The 19,180-nt window shown below is 37.3% G+C and overlaps 4 protein-coding genes across 4 annotated transcripts; all 4 read right to left on the bottom strand.

Annotated features, from left to right (window-relative positions):
* Nucleotides 1–3,504: 3,504 nt before the first annotated feature.
* On the bottom strand, nt 3,505–4,038 carry LOC116012902. The gene has a single exon (XM_031252572.1). It carries the CDS (start codon nt 4,036–4,038, stop codon nt 3,505–3,507), a length of 534 nt encoding a protein of 177 aa, XP_031108432.1.
* A 1,569-nt stretch (nt 4,039–5,607) lies between these two features.
* On the bottom strand, nt 5,608–6,192 carry LOC116012901 (protein FAR1-RELATED SEQUENCE 5-like). Its single transcript, XM_031252571.1, has one exon. It carries the CDS (start codon nt 6,190–6,192, stop codon nt 5,608–5,610), a length of 585 nt encoding a protein of 194 aa, XP_031108431.1.
* A 54-nt stretch (nt 6,193–6,246) lies between these two features.
* Nucleotides 6,247–7,833, bottom strand: LOC116012900 (protein FAR1-RELATED SEQUENCE 5-like). Its single transcript, XM_031252570.1, has 2 exons — nt 7,148–7,833; nt 6,247–6,652 (listed from the first exon to the last, which is right to left on the bottom strand). Exons 1-2 carry the CDS (start codon nt 7,831–7,833, stop codon nt 6,247–6,249), a joined length of 1,092 nt encoding a protein of 363 aa, XP_031108430.1.
* A 2,274-nt stretch (nt 7,834–10,107) lies between these two features.
* LOC116014360 lies at nt 10,108–15,360 on the bottom strand. Its single transcript, XM_031254403.1, has 7 exons — nt 14,938–15,360; nt 13,969–13,995; nt 13,354–13,452; nt 11,677–11,791; nt 10,839–11,148; nt 10,709–10,763; nt 10,108–10,439 (listed from the first exon to the last, which is right to left on the bottom strand). The coding sequence occupies exons 1-7, from the start codon at nt 15,094–15,096 to the stop codon at nt 10,365–10,367; spliced, it is 840 nt and encodes a 279-aa protein (XP_031110263.1). The 5' UTR covers nt 15,097–15,360; the 3' UTR covers nt 10,108–10,364.
* Nucleotides 15,361–19,180: the final 3,820 nt, after the last annotated feature.

Here is a 19,180-nt window from a genome sequence, read left to right as displayed (position 1 = left end):
TCGTTCCAATAACGTTTGATGGGTTGGTCGAGGAACTAATTCCCACACTTCGTTCCTCTCAAATTGATGTAATTCCTCTTGCATCGCTGTCATCCAATCTGAACCACTCAATGCTTCTTCCACAGTCTTGGGCTCGATATGTGAGAGAAAGCATGTTATCATGCATTTGCGCATAGATGCACGAGTCCTTACTCCATCTCTAACATCTCCAATGACTTGCTCTTGAGGATGATTTCTCAACCATCTTAGATCAGGTTGAAAAGTCGTTGGAGGAGCTCCTTCATCAATTGTGCGAATAATTGGAGTAGGTTTCATCAGTGATTACCTCGGGTTGCACTTGCTCGACTGGTGCAAAGTGCAACACCTTGGTCATATATGTATGACTTAGTAGTCAGGTTGAAAATTCTGGTAAGTCCTCTTCCTCGAGTACATCATCTTGGCTTTCTTTAAATAAGTTCTCGTCTCGATCAGTCCTCGTGTTCTCTTGAACACTTAGTCGATCCACACCAGTTTTTAGATTATTAACATCATAACTTGATGATGATTCATCAAAAACTACATGTATGGACTCCTCTATAACCATTGTCCGCTTATTGAGAACTTTGAATGCTTTACTAACGTTTGAATATCCAATGAATAGACCTTTATCAGCTCGTTCATCGAAGGCTTTAAGATATGTTTTTCCATTGTTGTGGATAAAGCATTTACTACCAAAAATGTCAAAGTAACTCATAACTAGTTTCTTGCCTTTCCAAAGTTCATAGGGTGTGATCCCATGAATCTTATGAATGATGGATCGATTTTGGGTGTAGCAAGCTGTGTTGACTGCTTCGGCCCAAAATCTCTCAGGCAATCTGGAAAAGGCTATCATCGATCTAGCTGTTTCCTTGAGAGTTCTATTCTTCCTTTCAGCTACTCCATTCTGTTGAGGAGTCCTCATCGCTGAAAGTTGATGTAGAATATCATATTGTCCACAGAACTCGTGTATCACCTTGTTAATGAATTCGGTGCCTTGATCAGATCGAATCTTTATGATATTTAGGCTTTTCTCAGTTTGAAGTCGTCTCAAGAGATCTGGCAGCACCTTCTCGGTCTCATTCTTCTTCTTTAGAAAAGACGTCCATGTATACCTTGTGTAGTAATCTACTACCACAAGAGTATATTTTCTTCCACTCAAACTTGCTAGATCAACTGGTCCGAAGATATCCATGTGTAGAAGACTCAGAGGTCTAGAGTTAGTATCAAGAGATTTTGACTTAAACGAGGCGTTGATTTGTTTCCCATTTTGTCAAGCTTTACAAATCTTGTCTTTGTTAAAGGTCATGTTTGGTAGTCCATCTACCAATTCTCCTCTTACTAGCTTGTTAATGGCCTTAAAGTTGAGATGGTTAAGTTTGTTATGCCATTCCCGACCAAGGTCATTTTTGCTCTTAGCTACTAGGCATACATTCGGCTTCACCGAGTTCCAAGCAACCACGCACATGTTCTTTCGTCTCTTTGCTATGAGGACGATTTCTTTATCTACTTCATAAACAACATGACATTGATCCTTCATGAACTCCACTTTATATCCTTTGTCGCAGAATTGGCTTGTGCTCAAAAGATTAAATTTTAATCCTTCCACATATGACACATCTCGAATAGTCAGTCCATTCTTTACAATGTCTCCAACGCCTTTGGTTCGGCCATTTGAGTTTCCACCGAATACAACCTTAGGACCATTTATCTCTTTGAAATTGCTCAACTCAGATTTGTCTCCAGTCATGTGCCTTGAGCATCCGCTATCTACGTACCATATGGTCTTGTTGCCTTACAACAAAAAATTAGGTTGTTTTAGGTACCCATACCTTCTTGGGTCCTTGAGGGTTAGTGGTTAGCTTGGGCATCCATGCGTACCTAGAACTCGTTAGGTTCATCCTCGATCCGCGATACCCATTAAATACACGATAATCATATGGAATTGCATAGTAAGCTTGAGAAGACTTTGGTGAATAGACCTTTTGAACTGGGGGTGTTGGTTTATTCGTGTTTATCCTTGTGTAGGAAGTCTGTTTATGTCTATGTGTGCGCAAAAAGTGCACTTTTGTCTGTTGAGGGTGTTTGGAACTTCTTGGATCCCTTTACATTATTCGGGTAAGGACTCGGCCTTCCTTGAGGTATACCTTTGTGTTGCCTCTATGAATAGTGTTGCCTCGTTTTGCTGTGGGATTTCACCCTAGATTGGTTGTTACCTCGTGGTTGACCATTAGTGTAATAAGCATTCTAGTTATTTACATGAGGTCTATACCGAGTCGTTTGGTTACTCCTCGGGTTACCGTTTGAGGAACTTCCTCTCATGGATTCCACAATTCGTGTATCAGTCTTGTCCTTAGACTGGCTCGTTGATTGTGGTTCCTTACCCTTGTCAGCATTTCTTATAGGCTCCGGGTTCTCAGTTGGTCCTTGAACAAAAACAGAGTTTAAACCTCCACTGGTAGAACAGTCTGTTGGTTTTGTCAGGAGGACATGTGAATGAGAGTTGTAATCATAGTCAAGTCTGGCTCTATTCCCAGGTGGTCTTTGATGATCCACCATTCGATCCATTATTCTGGATGAATTTTTGAATGTCGCAATGATCTCATGCAAATTTTGCTCTCTCGTTTCTCTTTCTTTACATTCTTCCCTAAGTAGATGAACTTGCTTCTCGAGCTGACTCATAGACTCAAGCATCTCATTGTTTTTGGACATTAAATCCTCGAGATCTTGTCTTTCAGCCAATAGTCGAGCATTCTCTACTTTTAACTTAGAATGTGTACGCTTGACCAAATTAAATTCCTTCATCATTTTTTCATATGAATCCCTAGGATCCTCATGATAACTAGATTTAGAATTACAATCAGAGGAGTGGTCTTGAGAAATTACCTCTTCCTCCTTTGCCATGAGGCACAACTCTTCATCCAATTCTTCTTGGCTGAAGAGAAAGATGAGTCCCTTTTCATCTTCTAGACTCTCGCTTTCTAAGCTAGAGCTCGACGTGCATGGCTCGTCGATCTTTTCTTCTGGCTTCTCTTCCATAGCCAAAGTTTTTCTCCATCTATCACTCTTATGGTTGTTACCCGAGTAGTTCACGTGTTGATCGCTACTTTCAGCAGGTGTATTCCTCGAGTTGTTCTGACTTCCAGAACTCTTCCGGTGACCACCAAATTGATCTTGATGCATTTTGATAATTGGATAGGGGCACTCGGCTTTGAAGTGACCAGGCTTTCTGCAGTTATAGCACAACATCTGTACTTCCTCAGTTTCACGAGTCCTTGATACACTTGGTTTGTCTGCATGTCTTTATCTTCATGCCCTCAACTTTCCCGAGTTGTTATAGGATTGATTCTTTCTCATGAACCTTTTAAACTTTCTCATAAACAAAGCAAACTGGTCATCACTGAATAAGTCAGTTGGGTTAGAGTTCAACCTTGTTGTGGATGTTGAGGATTGTTGGTTTGCAACTAATGCAATATTCCTTGTCTCGGGTTATTCCTCGTGCAAGGCTTCCCTCTCGAACTCATATGCCTTCAGATCACTAAAGATTTGAGTAGTGCTAGTTGTCTTTAAGTTGCGATGATCTCTCATTGCTATGACCTTCATTTTCCAGCTTTTAGGGAGACCACGAAGTATCTTCAGATTGATTTCTTTTTGGGTGAGCTCTTTGTCCAGATCGTCAATCTCAGTCAAGAGCTTCATGAATCGTGCTTCCATCTCGAAGACTGATTCGCCTGCTCCCATCTTGAAGTCTTCGAACTTCTTCATGGCAATGGTAAGCTTGTTCTCTTTCTCCTGTTCGTCACCTTCTGTTATCTGTATGAGAATCGTCCATATCTCCTTGGCAGATTTGCATTTTGTAACCCTAGGAAATAATGACTTGTCTAGAGCCATATAGAGGATGTCTCGTGCAATGTTGTCAAGATTTGCCCAAGTCCTCTCTTCAGATGTAATCATGGACTTTTCTTTAAGCCTCATCTCGGCTGCTCTGGGTTCTTCAGCAGCTCGATTTGGGTTGACTTCCATGATTACGATGGGTCCGCTAGTTATGACATCTCATATCTCATCATGAATGGGCGAGAGATGAGCCTGCATCCGAACCTTCCAATCGTCAAATTTGTCAAGGTTGAACATCAAGAAATGTCTATGATGATCAATTTTCGACATATGTGCAAAGTATAAAAATGTGATTTTTAAACTTTGAAAAAGAGATCATCAGGCAGTATACATAGAGTGTTTACCGTTCAAGGCAACTACTTTGATACCACTTGTTGGTCCTGATAGGTGAGTAAGTGATTCTAGAGGGGGGCTGGGGGGGAATAGACTCATTGCGTTTTTGAAAATCCTTCACAAGTAAGAAATACTCTTCCGCGATAAATACTTGATCAAGAGTTTTGGCAGTGGAAATAAAGTCGTATACGTTTTAAGATTTACTTTGCACGGATTTATGTTATGAAAATGTTAGGCTGGGTGAATGGTATGCAATGCAATAGGTAAAGAGATAGTAAGTAAAAAGTAAGGGACAGAGAGATTTTATAGTGGTTCGGCTGTTAACGAAGCCTACTCCACTCATATTCACACCTTGTGAAGGTTTGCACTATTTTCTCCTTTGATAGTACAACTCGTTCCCAACGTGCTCCTTTGATCACTAAGCCAGGCAGTCACGTTGTTGAAGGTTTTTCAACTCCTCCTTGAGTTTAGTCCTCCTCTTTCTACTTATCTCCAAGTAGAGGTTGGTTGGTAAATGGTTGAACTTTTACTCCAACTTTGAAATCTTGATTTGATGATGTTGATCGGCACTTGAAGCTTGCCAAAGATTTCTTTTGAACACTAGATTAGAATTTTGCTTATGAATACTTGCACACTTTTAGCTTGAGAGTATTTGCAATATTTCGCAATGACCAGCAGCTCTAAATGAATGAGAGCATGGGTATTTATAGGTGAGAATTTTTGAGTCCGCTGGAGGGAAATCAATTATTCAAAACATATTGACCAATGTGCAATAGCCATTGGGTAATATAGAGCCATGTGGATGTCAATACTTTTATAGTCGTTTGTCTACTTTTGTGTTCAGACATTTGTTTTGTCATAACATTTAAAGTTTATTGGGATTGCTTTCTAGGACTTATTTGACAATGATCATCCACAATATCAAGGCTATGGACAAGACAAACTTCTAGAGAATGTCTTTAAACTTGTCCAAATGAGTCAATCAACGACTCATGCCTTAACTGCTCAGAAGAATGATTGACTTTATCATTCTCTCATGATATCCTCGAATGATTCTTTGATCATTCGGCCTTCAAGATACTGGCTCTTCCAGTATTCAGCCTTTAAGTATTCTTCGTCTTCATCATCAAGTCTTCGGCCTTCAATCTTCTAAGTCTTCGTCCATGAGTATGACTTGTTGTTTGGTCATGAACCAAACACCACGAGTCCTACTATGTACTCGACCTTCTGATAATAAGTAATAAAGACAATGAAAAATTGGGGGGGTTTCCTCTAGTGCTTTGGTATCATCAAAATCAAAGACTCGGGGTTCCTAACAATCCCCAGCAAGTGCAACACAACTATAAAAATCATTCCAAACCTCTTTCATGGTACCTTTGGTAGAGCCCACTCGTAAAATAGAAGGTGCACACCATCTATATCATAAATTGGACGCTTGTAGGCATCATATGTCCACCGAGAAACAATGTAGCACGGCGGAATGGAGTCCAAACGAGCATCCTTGAAAACAAGAAAGATATGCCTACATAACAACCCAACCCGCTCAAACATCCTACACAAATAAGAAGCAATAGTTTCAGCAATATTAAATACAACCACATTTACAACACCATTTGCACCCTCTACTTCAACACGTTTCACAGCACCATCCACCGCAGAAGACAAAACATGACACTCAAAGCAACTAGCAACAATCTCTGCCTGCACGTCGTAGAAAATAGTAATGGTATAAACAACAACATCGTAACGCTCAATAGCCAACGACATCTTAACTACGGGCAAATATCCCTCACATGCAACATCGAGCTTAGCCTGCTTATGCCTTTGACTATCAACCGCACCTTCAAAGTGACTAAAGAACTCCATTAAGCTTGCATGAAAATTAGTGTAACTCCCAAATGAACTATTCTGTGATTCAGACCAAGATGTAGTCCGAACCAAACCACCCATAGGCAAGTCCCGAAAAAAAGTAGGAATCCAAAATGCACGCAACTCAAACATCTACTAAAGCCACCTATGCTCGCCAAGACCATGCACCTCCATAGCCTCAAGCCATTTAGATTCAAACTGCTCTATCGTTATACACTCATCCCGCACAACATCATTATGAGCTCGATGAAATGACTGATCATTTGCAAGCACCGCACCAACCTTGTCGCCGATCTTTGTCATGATATGCCACATACAAAATCGATGGCGTGAAGAAGTGAAAACCCTCGGCACAACAACCCGCAAAGCTGGGTCTTGATCGGTGACAACGTATGTTAGCTCGTGACCCATAGCTCGTTTGAAATTATCAAGCAACCACACATAGGAGTCAATATTTTTCTTTGCAATCAACCCCGTAGCAAACGTCACAGATTTCTTGTGATTATCCATGCCAGTAAATGGTACAAATATAAGATTATACCTACACACACCCCAGCACCGTACAGTTAAAAAAAAAATATAACACAAAACAGTGAAGAAGAGCCAATAAGACATTGCGTTCAAATAGCAAGTGCACACGCTGTATACCATAAATGCACACACCAGATGATGTTAAACGGGCACACAATTCAAATCCACCAAAACAAAAAATGCAAACACCGCCCTACAGGAGTCCAAAAAAAAAAAATGGCAGTAAGAACAAAGAACATAGTCATGCAACTTTTAAAAAAATACTCAACCGCGAAAAGGCACAACATGAACCACCGTTACCCTGCAAATAGGAAACACGTGCACACGCCTATCTACAAATATGCACACACTAGATCGTGTTAATCCGAGACACGGATAAAATACAGTAGAAAACACTAAAAACCCCATGATGCAAACACAAGTAAAGGGAGGCCTAAAAAAACTCCATCACAATAGAGATGCACACGACATGTAGAAGATATGCACATACCTGTTAGTTTAATACGTCGCATCGAAGGAGACGACATCACCAAAACACGCAAAATTCTGCTGAGTAACCGGGTTTGCCCAAAACACACGCGAGGGTTGATTATACTCATCCGCATCATAGTCAAAGAAAAATGTAGACCACAACTCCTTCTTATGAAGGAACTTTTCAACAATCAATTGCGCATCACCCCCACTAATATATGCCATTAAATCCCGCTTAAAATTCTGAAAGTCTACACGGGTAGCCCCAACATCAGCATACTCCTCCTCCATCTGTTTGTAAAGCTTAAACGACTTGATTGGACCAATATTCGCTCTCGCGCAATTGGCAACAAAGCTTTGATGGCCCAAATTCAACTTACGATTAACCCTCATAAATGACTTAGACGCCTCTGAGCACAAACAATGTGTGTGCCTTACCTCCAAAGAAAACACAGAATAACCCCCATCACCCATAAACTTAAAAATGATCTTGGCATTACAACAAACCCTATTCGTAACCCGACGTCTCTTTGGCGATATGGAAGTGCCATCAACCCCATCCTCTATCGGGCAAACCTCCTTAGTAGGCTGCTTGAAACCTTGGCGAGAACACACCAAATACTTGCTCAAGACCTTACCCTCCCTATCCTTTTGATTCCGTGCTACGACGAACATCAAACCCAATAGTAGAAGCATACTTGACATAGAAATCAACACCATCAGCCAACTTGCTAAACCTCTAACCCACAAATGGCTTGCTAGCTTCGTCACAAATCGGCATCTAATATTTTGTTCTTCTTGGAGAGACATGCATAACACACTCATTGGACCCAACAATGCCACCTAACGAAGCTTCATCATCACAACCTGATGCTGCTATTCGGGAAATCGAAAAAAAAAAAACACGAGCAATGCTATAAGTATATAAGTATAAAAATAGATGGAAGCCACCCCCGCCGTGTGCACATAACATTGATACAATGTGCACTCCTACTACCCCACAAAAAAAAACCCCAGCCGCCCAAAAGTTGGTAACTACTACCGTATACATACAACGTACATGACAAACAAAGCGGAGTTATGAGATAAAAATGTAGCAAAACCCGACTTCTAACCGCAAAATTAGTAAATCCGTATGTAAAACGAAAAATATAGATGGATAATATAGAACCTATGGCACCTGTGCATACGGCAAAAATAGGAACATGCACACGTCCGAACCCACAGACGCACACAGTAGCGAATTACAGAAAAAAAAGCACCAACAAACACCAAAGACACGCAAAGAACACGACACAAAGAATGGCGAAACCCATGGGAAAGCAAAAAACCTACAACCAGCCACATTACCATCTTCAAATAGCGAGACAAGAAACAAAAAAAAAAAAAAGAAGACAACATACCTCCACCAACAAACTCCATGGTCGGGAACACTGTACCAATAGCATAAGAACAACCCACGATGGATACCACAGACCCGTGAGAATGAATGGCAACAAAGAAGAAAATTCCAATCCTACCAAATTAAAACACCTTTAATAAAGCATATTATATGCATTGGAATCCCACTCTAAAAATAACACACACTTACAATTACAATACAACCCTTAATAATTAATATTAAGCACATAAAAACGGAAAAAATGAATAAATTCAATTCTCAACCATCAAATACTACAAGATGGACGCCCCACAATGCGTCTTATTTCTCATCTAAATATGATGTGTGTGTGTGTGTGTGTGTGTGTGGATTTCTATTCAAATGCAGCAGAGAGCTCTCATGCGGTCGTGCAGCCTAATTTGCGTCGTCCGATTTCATTAATCCAACTGCAATTCGTGTATGTTTAAGTGGGGTTATTATTGTAATTTTAGTATATATATTACGTGAATTGAAATGGTGCATTTTAGTACATAGTGTGGTGCATTTGAATACATGTTATGGTGCGCTTTATTACATATGTTGGTGCATTAACTGTGTTGTGGAATGGTGTGTTTTAATCTATCTGTTGGTGCATTTCCATACGTAGAATGGTGTGTAACTATGTTGTGGAATGGTCTGTTTTAATACGTCCTCTGGTGCATTTTAATACGTAGAATGGTGTATATTTTAACACATGTGTTTCTAATAAGTGCGTTGTGTGTGTTTTAATCCGTCCTCTAGTACATTTTAATACGTTGAATGATGTGTATTTTAACACATATTTTCTAATAAGTGTAATAGTGCATGCTTATAATCTGGGATGGGAATTTTCAATAAGTGGAATTGTGCATTTTAACACACGTTGTGGTGCATTTTAATACGCAGAATAGTGCATATTTTAGCACATGCTTTCTAATATGTGTAAATAGTGTATGCTTATAATCTGACATGAAACACGTTGTGGTACATTTTAATACGTAGAATGATGCATTTTATCACGTATACTGATGAATTTTAAGTGAATATGTGCATTTAGTTATAGTGCGGAATGGTATGTTTTAGTATGTAGAATGGTGTGTTTTGTAACACACACACACACACACACACACACACACACACATATATATATATATATATATATATGTATGTATGTATGTATGTATGTATACGTATATGTATATGTGTATGTATGTATATATATGTATATATTTATATACATGTATATTTATGTACATATATATACATATACATATTCATTTTTATTGAACTCGGAAAAACAAAGCAATTAAACCACGAAAACCGAAAAAAGAGTACTTAAACCATTTTTTAAATTTCTGATGACAATTTCCGGTGCAGGCGATCGGCATCCATTTCCAATGATTGTTGCCAAAAATTTTAAAAATAGGTTAATTGCTCTTTTTCTGGTTTCAGTGGCTTAATTATTTTGTTTTTCCGAGTTCGATGGCTTATTTAGGGATTATTCGAGTTCGATGGCCTAATTGCTTGTTCTCAAATAATACGATGGCTTATTTGTAGTTTATCCCTAAGTTAATTTATAATTTATGCAAGAAAAATGATACTTGTAGCGTTCTCATCTTCATATTAAGTTTACAATGTTAAGTGCTAAGTTAGACCATCAGCTCTTATTTCACCCATCAAACTCCATATTTCAATCCAGTCTAACAACGCCAGTCACTAGTGGCTGAGCGTCTTAAAACTACCTGCAGGTTGTCTATAGTATCTAATCAACAAATATACATATCCCTATTTGGAAAATTACATGTAAAAAGTATTCCCAATGAATTAGACAGGAAAGGAAAAAAAATGGAAATTATGCTGGGGAGAGAGCGCTGCAAAGTGACTTGTATGCTGCAGCGCAACACTTGAATTTCTCTTCTGCTGCTGCCTGCACAAACGCTAGAGTGACTTACGACTGAAGAAAAAACTCTCAATGTGATTGAACCCGAGACCTATCATCTCAAGTTTCAGGCCTAGGCTTATGCCACTGAGCTATGAAGTCCTTGGTTCAATTAGACAGTTCATGGATGGCAAGTAGACAGTTCACAAGATCCGGTTAGCCTAAGTGGGAAAGTCAATCCCTTCATAATCTAGAAAAACGAACATATAGAAACAAGAAGGTTGTGGGGATGGGGGATAATATGAATACAAGCTGACCTGTGAAGGTCCTTGATGCTTATCAGGATGCCACTTCAAAGCTGAGAGACGAAAACTACAAAGACAACGCCATAAAATTTAGAGTGACTTATGAAAGTAGAGAAAAGTGACAATGTTTTGAAGGACTTACGCATTCTTGACATCCTCAATCTTCAAAGGACCCCTGATAGGCAGACCAAGGATTGATCTTTCAGAGTATGATCCTACAATACAAGACTCAGTATTGTACTTTGTATCAGATCCATTGTCCCAATTATACTGTCTACCACTCCATTCTGTTTCTTCTCCATGGTGAAATTGTGTTTTTGAACCATCAAAAGAGTATTCCTTCCTAGGCTTATGCGACCAGGTGTACCATTTGTCACCAAAGGTTGCTTGGAATATTTTCGCCGGATGTTCATTCCAATCTTCTTCATCTAACCACTGATTCTTTAGTTTACCTAAAAATGTACCGAATAGACTCAATTAATGATGAGAGATATAGCCATATCTCAAGAATTGAATCTAATTTAACATATGAAACACACTCAAATCCATAAGATATTGTACTCTTTTTGCCCGCCCACAACCCCCTGGGGTACATCCGGGGATATACTTAGGGTGCATTTAGTTTCTGGAAAAACTTTCCACTGGAAAACAAAAGGCAGAAAATATGTATTTTTAGCACTTTTTCCATTTTTCCAATCTAACAAAGGATTTGGAAAACAGTTTTCAAAAGAGGACACATGTTTGTTTTTGCATTTCCAAAACGTTTTGAAAACTGACTCTAGCTCCTAAGATTCTTCAAATATCAGAAGAATATCTACTCCATTCCAATTGAAATTAGTAATTCTTAGTTGAGTTCCTATAAAGTAACAAAGGAAAAACAAAGAAAGGGAGCCTATAAAAGAGCTAATTGGGTTGCTAACTCCACTTTGTTTTTGTTGTGTTTGTGTAAACGCATAAAATTTTCTGAAATAAAAACTTACGTTGCCTTCTCCTTATGCGAGTTCTACTACGAGCAGAAGTCTTGAGTTTACATTTCTTGTCCAAATGTTCATCTGGCTCTACATCCCATCCCAAATTTTCTCTTGGAGATTTTTCCTTGGAAAATTGTAAAGGACAAACATTTTCCTTTAGATAAAGTTTTTAAAATTAAAACAAAAAATAAATAAAAAGAAGGATGGACTACATGTATGAAGCATGGTCAAAACTGAATTTGATGCAAATATAGCATATCTTGGCTGTGACACATAAAATGATTGAAACTTGATAAAAGCATTTATTAAATAAATATAGGATACAAAAATAAAGGGAAAATGGCACTTTTGGTCCCTCACTTATGACCACGGTGTAGATTTAGTTCTCCATTTATTCGCAGTGCAGATTTAGTTCACTTTGATAACAACTTACCGAGGGGCCAAATTTGTCACTTTGATCACAACTAGGGGACTAAATCTACAGCACAGTCACAATTGAGGGACCATAAGTGCTATTTCCCCAAAATAAAGTGTTATAAACACTCATGGTCTCATGCGACAAAACTTGGAGGTAAAGCAACACAGATGTGTATAACACTTTAGTTTGCTAAGTATCTATTAACAGAAGGCAATTATAAGGACACAAAAATCCTTTCTGACTTTACCTTGAAATGAAACTATAAATTTAAGGCAAAGATAGAGGGCCAGAAATTGCCGAGAGTAAGAGGCTAGAAGGGAAGGACAGAGGAAATGAAAACAGATTAAATTTGAAAACCTTCCATCTTAGATCTAGTGTGCACTAAAACTGAATTTCCTGCAACTACAACCACAGGAATGAAGCAAACTGTTAAAAGTTCTACATTGAACAAATATAAGAGAGAATATATGGGTTTATAAGGCCATGATTAGACTAGTTAATTGATTGGATTCAGTCTATTAGTGTGGTTTAGTCCATGTGCATTATAGCCCAATTGAGTGACCTTAGCCCAATCTTAGATTATCACACAATTACACAAAGAAAAGCCATTTTTCAATCCCTATATTTATCCTCTAACAGTAAATTCATTAACTGTAAAGTGTTTACCCTGGCCCCTCAACTATACAAAATCACCTTCGATCCCTCCGGTATTAACTCTATTAAATTAGGATGAACCTGTTACAAAGAGTCTAATGATGACTAGCTTACGATAAGTGTAAGGACTAGTAGTAGACAACTTTACAATCCAATCTAAGTCTCTTAATTAGAAAAGTTAGCCACCATTACTTCCTCTATCAAGGAATTAACAACATCAGCAAATGAGGGATTAAAGGTGGTTAACTTTGTTAAGTGGTGTTTGTCCCACATCATGTAAATATATGTACAATTGTAATGTAATATTTAAGTATGATCAATAAAAGTATTCAATTTTCTGGTTTTCCCCCTTTGATTTGTATTACAAGCTACACATAGTTCAGGCCTTGAGGGTGAGGGACCATGAGCAATGACTTCTGAAGCCTTTTACTTTTGATGTTAATAGATCAACATATCAAAGATAGTAGAAAATAGGGGCCAAAAACTGGTGGGAGAGAGAGAGAGAGAGAGTTGAAGGAAAAAAAAAAAAAAGAAAAAAAGATGACCTAAAAATATGATTTTAAAAAATAGTATCGTTGGAGATTAATCATTAATCAAAAAAGACAACCATTTACCTCAAAAGACTTATCGAAGGAGCCCCCATAAAAGAGCAGATTTTTCAAAGCTTTCTTTGAGTCAGCACGTTTCTGACGTGTCACATATCTGATATAATTCTGAACAAAAAAAAAGAGTTCAGTACCACTCTGTAAAGTTAAATATGCCCAACAGCAAGAACAAAGAGGCAACTAATCATGAATTTTTTTTCTCTGAAGATTTGTAAACATTGGTAGGCCAGAAGAGGAGAAAAGGTGTACTTTGGTTTAGAAGTCCCTTTAGCTCTGGGGAAAAGGATACCATAAAGTTATACATAAGTTGAAACTTGAAAATCACCACTCATCTAATTCATGCACAAAAGCTTAGAGCTACAAACTTATATAGATATTTTTTATCTGTGTTTTAATTAACATTGACAAGTGGAACAATCTAATCTAACGTCAAGGCAGAAAATGAACAATAAGGTACATTCCAAAGTCCAAACCCTACCTTCAAAGCAGCTGAGCCAAACAATTACCTACAAATTAGATTAATGAAACTAATACACCATCTATGATCATTTAAGTTTTACATGTGTAATATAAATTAAAAGGGATCTGTGGTAAAATAAGAACATTAAATAATACATCATTTACCTTTGATGCTTGTTGGCTTCTAAAATCCTGCAAAGAAATCATTTGCTGGACTTTCAGTATGGAAACATATGTCTTTTTCTTGAAACTAACCAACACAAATTAAAAATTACAAAAATGTTTGTAGTTGGTGAGGGGCAATCTGCTAAAACTTACCATTGAGACTCAATACAATGGGTACCAGTATGACCAAAAGGGGATGCCTTACAATTAATAATTTTTAGAAACAAAGATATTGCAAATCATAGAAGAAAAATGAACACAACCATGGAACTAGAGAGAAAGGGGCAATGCATTAACTCTATAATAGAGCGTCCCACTCATGAAACCAGAAAGATGCTTCTGACCAATTTACATCTTTCGGAACAAGCTAAAATAGCTTCAACTAAAACTTTATCACAAGACTTGATGAACCAACTTCAGCTAAAATGGCGTTGCACAATCATTTTTAATTTCAAGACAAAAATGAAAATTTTAATGCTCTGTCAATGACTTACATAATCAGAGCAGGCAGCAGCAGATTCCTCATACTAACCAGCAGGTGTAACAAGTCCTTGTACCTTATCACTTGTATAATTCATAATTGGAGCTTTTACAATATACATATGCAATATATTCTACTTCAACTAACAAAAAGCTTAACTAGCCTTGTAATACTACTCAAATGAGGATAGCACCATCTGACACAGTTTACTTAATTAACTTGTAATGGGTTGACCAATTCTGAGCTGCCAAATTTTGGAGCAAATAGCATTTCCCTAAAATTATGAGTGGTTTATGCAAAATATAAAAAATCAAAGATCCAGCCTTTTCTCGTTATCAAATTTCCACCGCAGAAAACGTATAGAATTCCAAAGAATCGGCCAAAAAATAAACGAGAAAACCAAAAACCTAGAACCATTAATTCAAATAAATAAAAGAAAATTTTCAATTTCTTCCATGTAGGGAAAAAGAAAAGAGCAAAGAACTTACCGATTTCCACTTGTTCTTCCATTTCTCCAGGGAAAGGGGAGTAGAATGAAAGAAAGCGAAATGGGTAGCCGGTGGTTCGGTGACTGCTGCTATTTTCGTGGATTGGAAAATTAATTTTTTCAAAATCGAAACTTTTTGCCATATGGGTACTGCCTGCATTGTTATCTTGCAATAGTGGAGACTAAAACTTAAATGAATTCACTTTCCAAAAAAAACAAACTGAAATGAATTTTATTCAATAATAATTCATCAGGAAAAAAAGGGGGCAGGAAAAGATTTTAAAATTAAAATTGAAGAATTTGCTACAGAGTAATTGCTACGCCAGTTTTTGGCGAGAAGAGCACTGGTAACAGCGCCTCGCAAAAATCGGAGACCAAGAACCCAATTCTTAACGTGTGACCTCAGCTTCTTGTACGTTTTGAGCCCTCGGTCAGGTTTTGGGCCAAACTGAGAATGTATTATATAGGCTATGTTTGGCAAACCTAACTGAAAAGTAGCTTAATGTTAAAAAGTAGCTGAAAACTGAAAAGCTATAAGCTCGAAGCTGAAATCAGAAGAGCTGTTAAGCTAGCTGTTATGCTTAAAAGTGTTTGGTAAAATTAGTTTTTAGATAAGCTGATAAATGAAAAAAGACTAAAAAGGACATCTTCATACAATTTAGATAATTTTAAATTTAAATAGGTTTGTTTATATATTAAAATATAAAATAATGAAATCAATATATTTAAATAAAATATAAAGTAAGAACATATATTTGAAAATATATAAAGTAAAAAAATGTTTATAATTCATAAGATTAGTTCATACAAAAATTAATGTTCAAACACAAATGTCAAACTGAAATTACTACCAAACATAATGAAAAGAAAATGTCAAAAGGGTTTTAATTGCGAGGGGTAAAGGATGTCATTTATTTAAAATAATAAGGATAAAGATGGAAAAAAGTTAAAAAGCTACTAGCTTATTTTTGAAAAGCTATCCCAAGTAGCGTTTCAAAATAAGCTCTTATTTTAAGCTACTAGCTTACTTTGAGAACATTATCAAACAGAGCTTATAGCTTATTAATAGCTTAAAATAAGCTATAAGCTCCTAAATAAGCTCTGCCAAACAGAGCCATATACTAGTATGCTATCCATGTGATGTCAATTGTTATACCATGTACCGGGTTCATATTGCATTATAAATTTCAATAAAAAATTATGTACCTCCCGTTTGTGGCAAATTATACCGTGCACCACGGTGCATATAGCAATGTGCATCACGTACCTAAACGACGTCGTTTTGAGCATTGTAAACTAATCATCCGTTTTTTTGAAAATCATGTTTCCCGTTTCGGCCGGTCTCTGTATTTATGTTAATATTCTGTGTATTTCAGGCAATCATTCTGTGTATTCTAGGCAACCGTTATGTGTATTCATGTTAGTAACACATGATCTTATGTGTTTGTGCATTCGAATGTTTAGGAGGATGACTTCTGTGTATTTTGTGTCAATATTCTGTGTATTCATGTTATTAACACAGGTTGTGATGTGTTTGTGCATTCGAATGTTAGGAGGATGAGTTCTGTGTATTTTGTGTCAATATTCTGTGTATTCTGGGCAAACATTCTGTGTATTCTAGGCAAACGTTCTGTGTATTCTATATAATGATTATGTGTATTATAGATAATGAATTCCTTGGAGTCATCCGCGTTCGCGTCTGCGTCCACTAACATATGTGTATTTTGTGTCAATATTCTGTGTATTCTGGGCAAACATTCTGTGTATTCTAGACAAACGTTCTGCGTATTATAGATAATGATTATGTGTATTATAGATAATGAATTCCCTGGAGTCATTCGCGTCTGCGTCCACTAACACCGAAACGACGTCATTTTACGTACGTGGTGCACATTGCTATGTGCACCGTGGTGCAGGGTATAACGATTGCCCGTTTGTTGGACAGGATAAGTCAAATTTACGCAAAATTAATATATATATATATATATATATATATATANATATATATATATATATATATATATATATACACACACGAAAATATATATTTATTATTTTATATACTTTAAAGAATTTCAAAAAATATATACATAATATATAGTTCGAAAAATAAACAAGTATATATCTAATCAAAATTTATATATAACACAAATAATGGGATATATTTTACAGAAAGTAATTCCAACACTACTAGTACAAAACTAGTACGGGGATTTAATTTTATAAAAAAGTTAATCCCACCACAAATTGGTTCGAAACCAAAAACAGTTTATATAAAAAATATATAAAGGGATTTGAATTGTAACAATAAATCCCACGTACCAAGAAATAGCAAAGAAGAAACGAGGGATCCAAGTCGTCTAATATCTACATTGTCCTTAAAACCGATTCCGTACCTCCCGAGGGTGATAGAAGCGTTGTAATGTCAGTCTCCCAGGATAAAATGGATCAACAGAACTATAGTTTGAGCACTCAAGCTATAGCCCTTCGGCGAACTAGAACGATAGGATTTGAACACAACTCTTCAGAAGAATGAGTAGAATTTTTTGAGGAAGAGGACAACTTTTATGAGAATGAAAAATGTGATTTTTCAGCTTATTGAATCACTACCCAAACACACAGATTATATAGGAGATGTGGGATTAGATAACATTTAATCATGACATTAAAATAAGTCATATAACCCTTGTAACCGCTGACCATTATCTGAGAATTAATTCTGTAATAAAAAATTGGAATTAATTCGAAATTAATTCCATAACAGATGAATTAAGACTCTGAACAGTACTGTCTGAATCGTACATGATACGAGACAATGGCAGATTCGGTGACCTTGAGCTTGGTTCCAGCGGCGGTAGTTCTCCGACAGTGTTAAGATGGCAGCGCGTAGCTGGGAAATCCATAGGTAAGGTGCTAGTATGTTGATAAAGTTTGTTGGTTGTCATTTATTTGTTAATTTTTATGAAATTAAACGATAGAGCTTATCCCTCATGATATTCAAGTGATGAGCCGGAGATGCTGAAGACGAGATTGAAGATGAAGAAAATATGTTAAATATGAAGATGAAGCAAATATGCTTTGGTTGAAGATGAAGATGCAACAATAGATTGGCTGAAGATGAAACAATATAATAGGTTGAAGACCTAGCAAATCTGTTTTTTTTTAAAGATACAACGTCGGTTATTCTTTATAACTGACTTTGTATATTTTTTTTAAAAAATTTTAAATCAATACGACGTCGGTCACTGAGCATAACTAACGTCGTATATATTTTATTTTATTTCTTAAATAGATATGATAACCGACGTCATATCGTTAATTTTTATTTTTTAAAATTACATACAACGTTGGTTTCGGAAAATCGACGTTGTATCAATTATTTACTACATTATCTACAACTACTTCGCAAAAATAACCAGTGTTGTATGTAGAAAAACTTACGTTAAAAGGGTTTTTTGTAGTAGTGAACTCTCTCAATAGAGCACTACTGAGCTCGGGAGCCTTTGACCCCATGTCTTGACTCCCCGAGCGACAACTTTTAGTATTAAATACAAATATGTATAACCGAGTGGAATTTACAACATCATTTTGGCACCGTCCGTGGGGACCGACACTATTAGCTACAAGCTCAGCCCAAGTCCCTAACCATGTATCGTCAATTTAATTATGACGCGGAGCAGAATTCCATGCAAGCAGAGTTCGATCTTCATTCCCAATTGATATCCCAATAAGCTGCGACTCAGATGTTGCAGATCGGATCCGCATCTTCAAATCTGCCCAGCTTAAACACAAGTAATGCAGGTGCAATGCACCTTCTGACCCTAAGCTTCACAAGGAATCCTTTTGCGCACGGCTCGATTCCCAGATGCGACTTCGCCTCTCCAAGATGGGGATACCAACCTTCGAATCCCTTCATGTTAGGTTAGTACCCACCTCAGCCCATATTCCAACCACCAGTGTACATGGTTTTCCCAACCCTACCGAGTACGCCATCGGTGTCAGCAACAACAGATGTCATAAGACAGCAAAACTCTTATTGGTTGCTCAAGCAAATCGTTCAACTAGTTCACACCCAACTAGACCCAAGCGCATGGAACCCTCAAAATCATGATTCTCGGTTGCCCATCCGACATCGGTTGGGACGATGTCTTCAACTGTGGGATCACAACGAACGATCAATCGAAACACCACGTAGGATTTTAGAGCACCGTGCTAGATCAACCCGACGCCGTCACCGAAGATAG

The sequence above is a fragment of the Ipomoea triloba genome, chromosome 3 (genome assembly GCF_003576645.1).
Source record: "Ipomoea triloba cultivar NCNSP0323 chromosome 3, ASM357664v1".
Lineage (NCBI taxonomy): Eukaryota > Viridiplantae > Streptophyta > Magnoliopsida > Solanales > Convolvulaceae > Ipomoea > Ipomoea triloba.
Note: the sequence above shows the minus strand (reverse complement) of the source record. Positions and strands in the feature narration are given on the sequence as shown.

Bases quoted from the DNA above. Each gene is read 5' to 3' on its own strand.
- LOC116012901 (XM_031252571.1), bottom strand. From the start codon at position 6,192: ATGGGTGGTTTGGTTCGGACTACATCTTGGTCTGAATCACAGAATAGT.
- LOC116012902 (XM_031252572.1), bottom strand. From the start codon at position 4,038: ATGGAAGTCAACCCAAATCGAGCTGCTGAAGAACCCAGAGCAGCCGAG.
- LOC116012900 (XM_031252570.1), bottom strand. From the start codon at position 7,833: ATGGTGTTGATTTCTATGTCAAGTATGCTTCTACTATTGGGTTTGATG. The intron at 6,653-7,147 runs GTATTAAACTAA...GGGTGTGTGTAG, and splicing joins GTCGTCTCCTTCGATGCGAC to GTATAATCTTATATTTGTAC.
- LOC116014360 (XM_031254403.1), bottom strand. From the start codon at position 15,096: ATGCAGGCAGTACCCATATGGCAAAAAGTTTCGATTTTGAAAAAATTA. The intron at 13,453-13,968 runs GTAAATGATGTA...TTTTTTGTTCAG, and splicing joins GAAGCCAACAAGCATCAAAG to AATTATATCAGATATGTGAC. The intron at 10,764-10,838 runs GTAAGTCCTTCA...TTGTCTTTGTAG, and splicing joins ATTGAGGATGTCAAGAATGC to TTTTCGTCTCTCAGCTTTGA.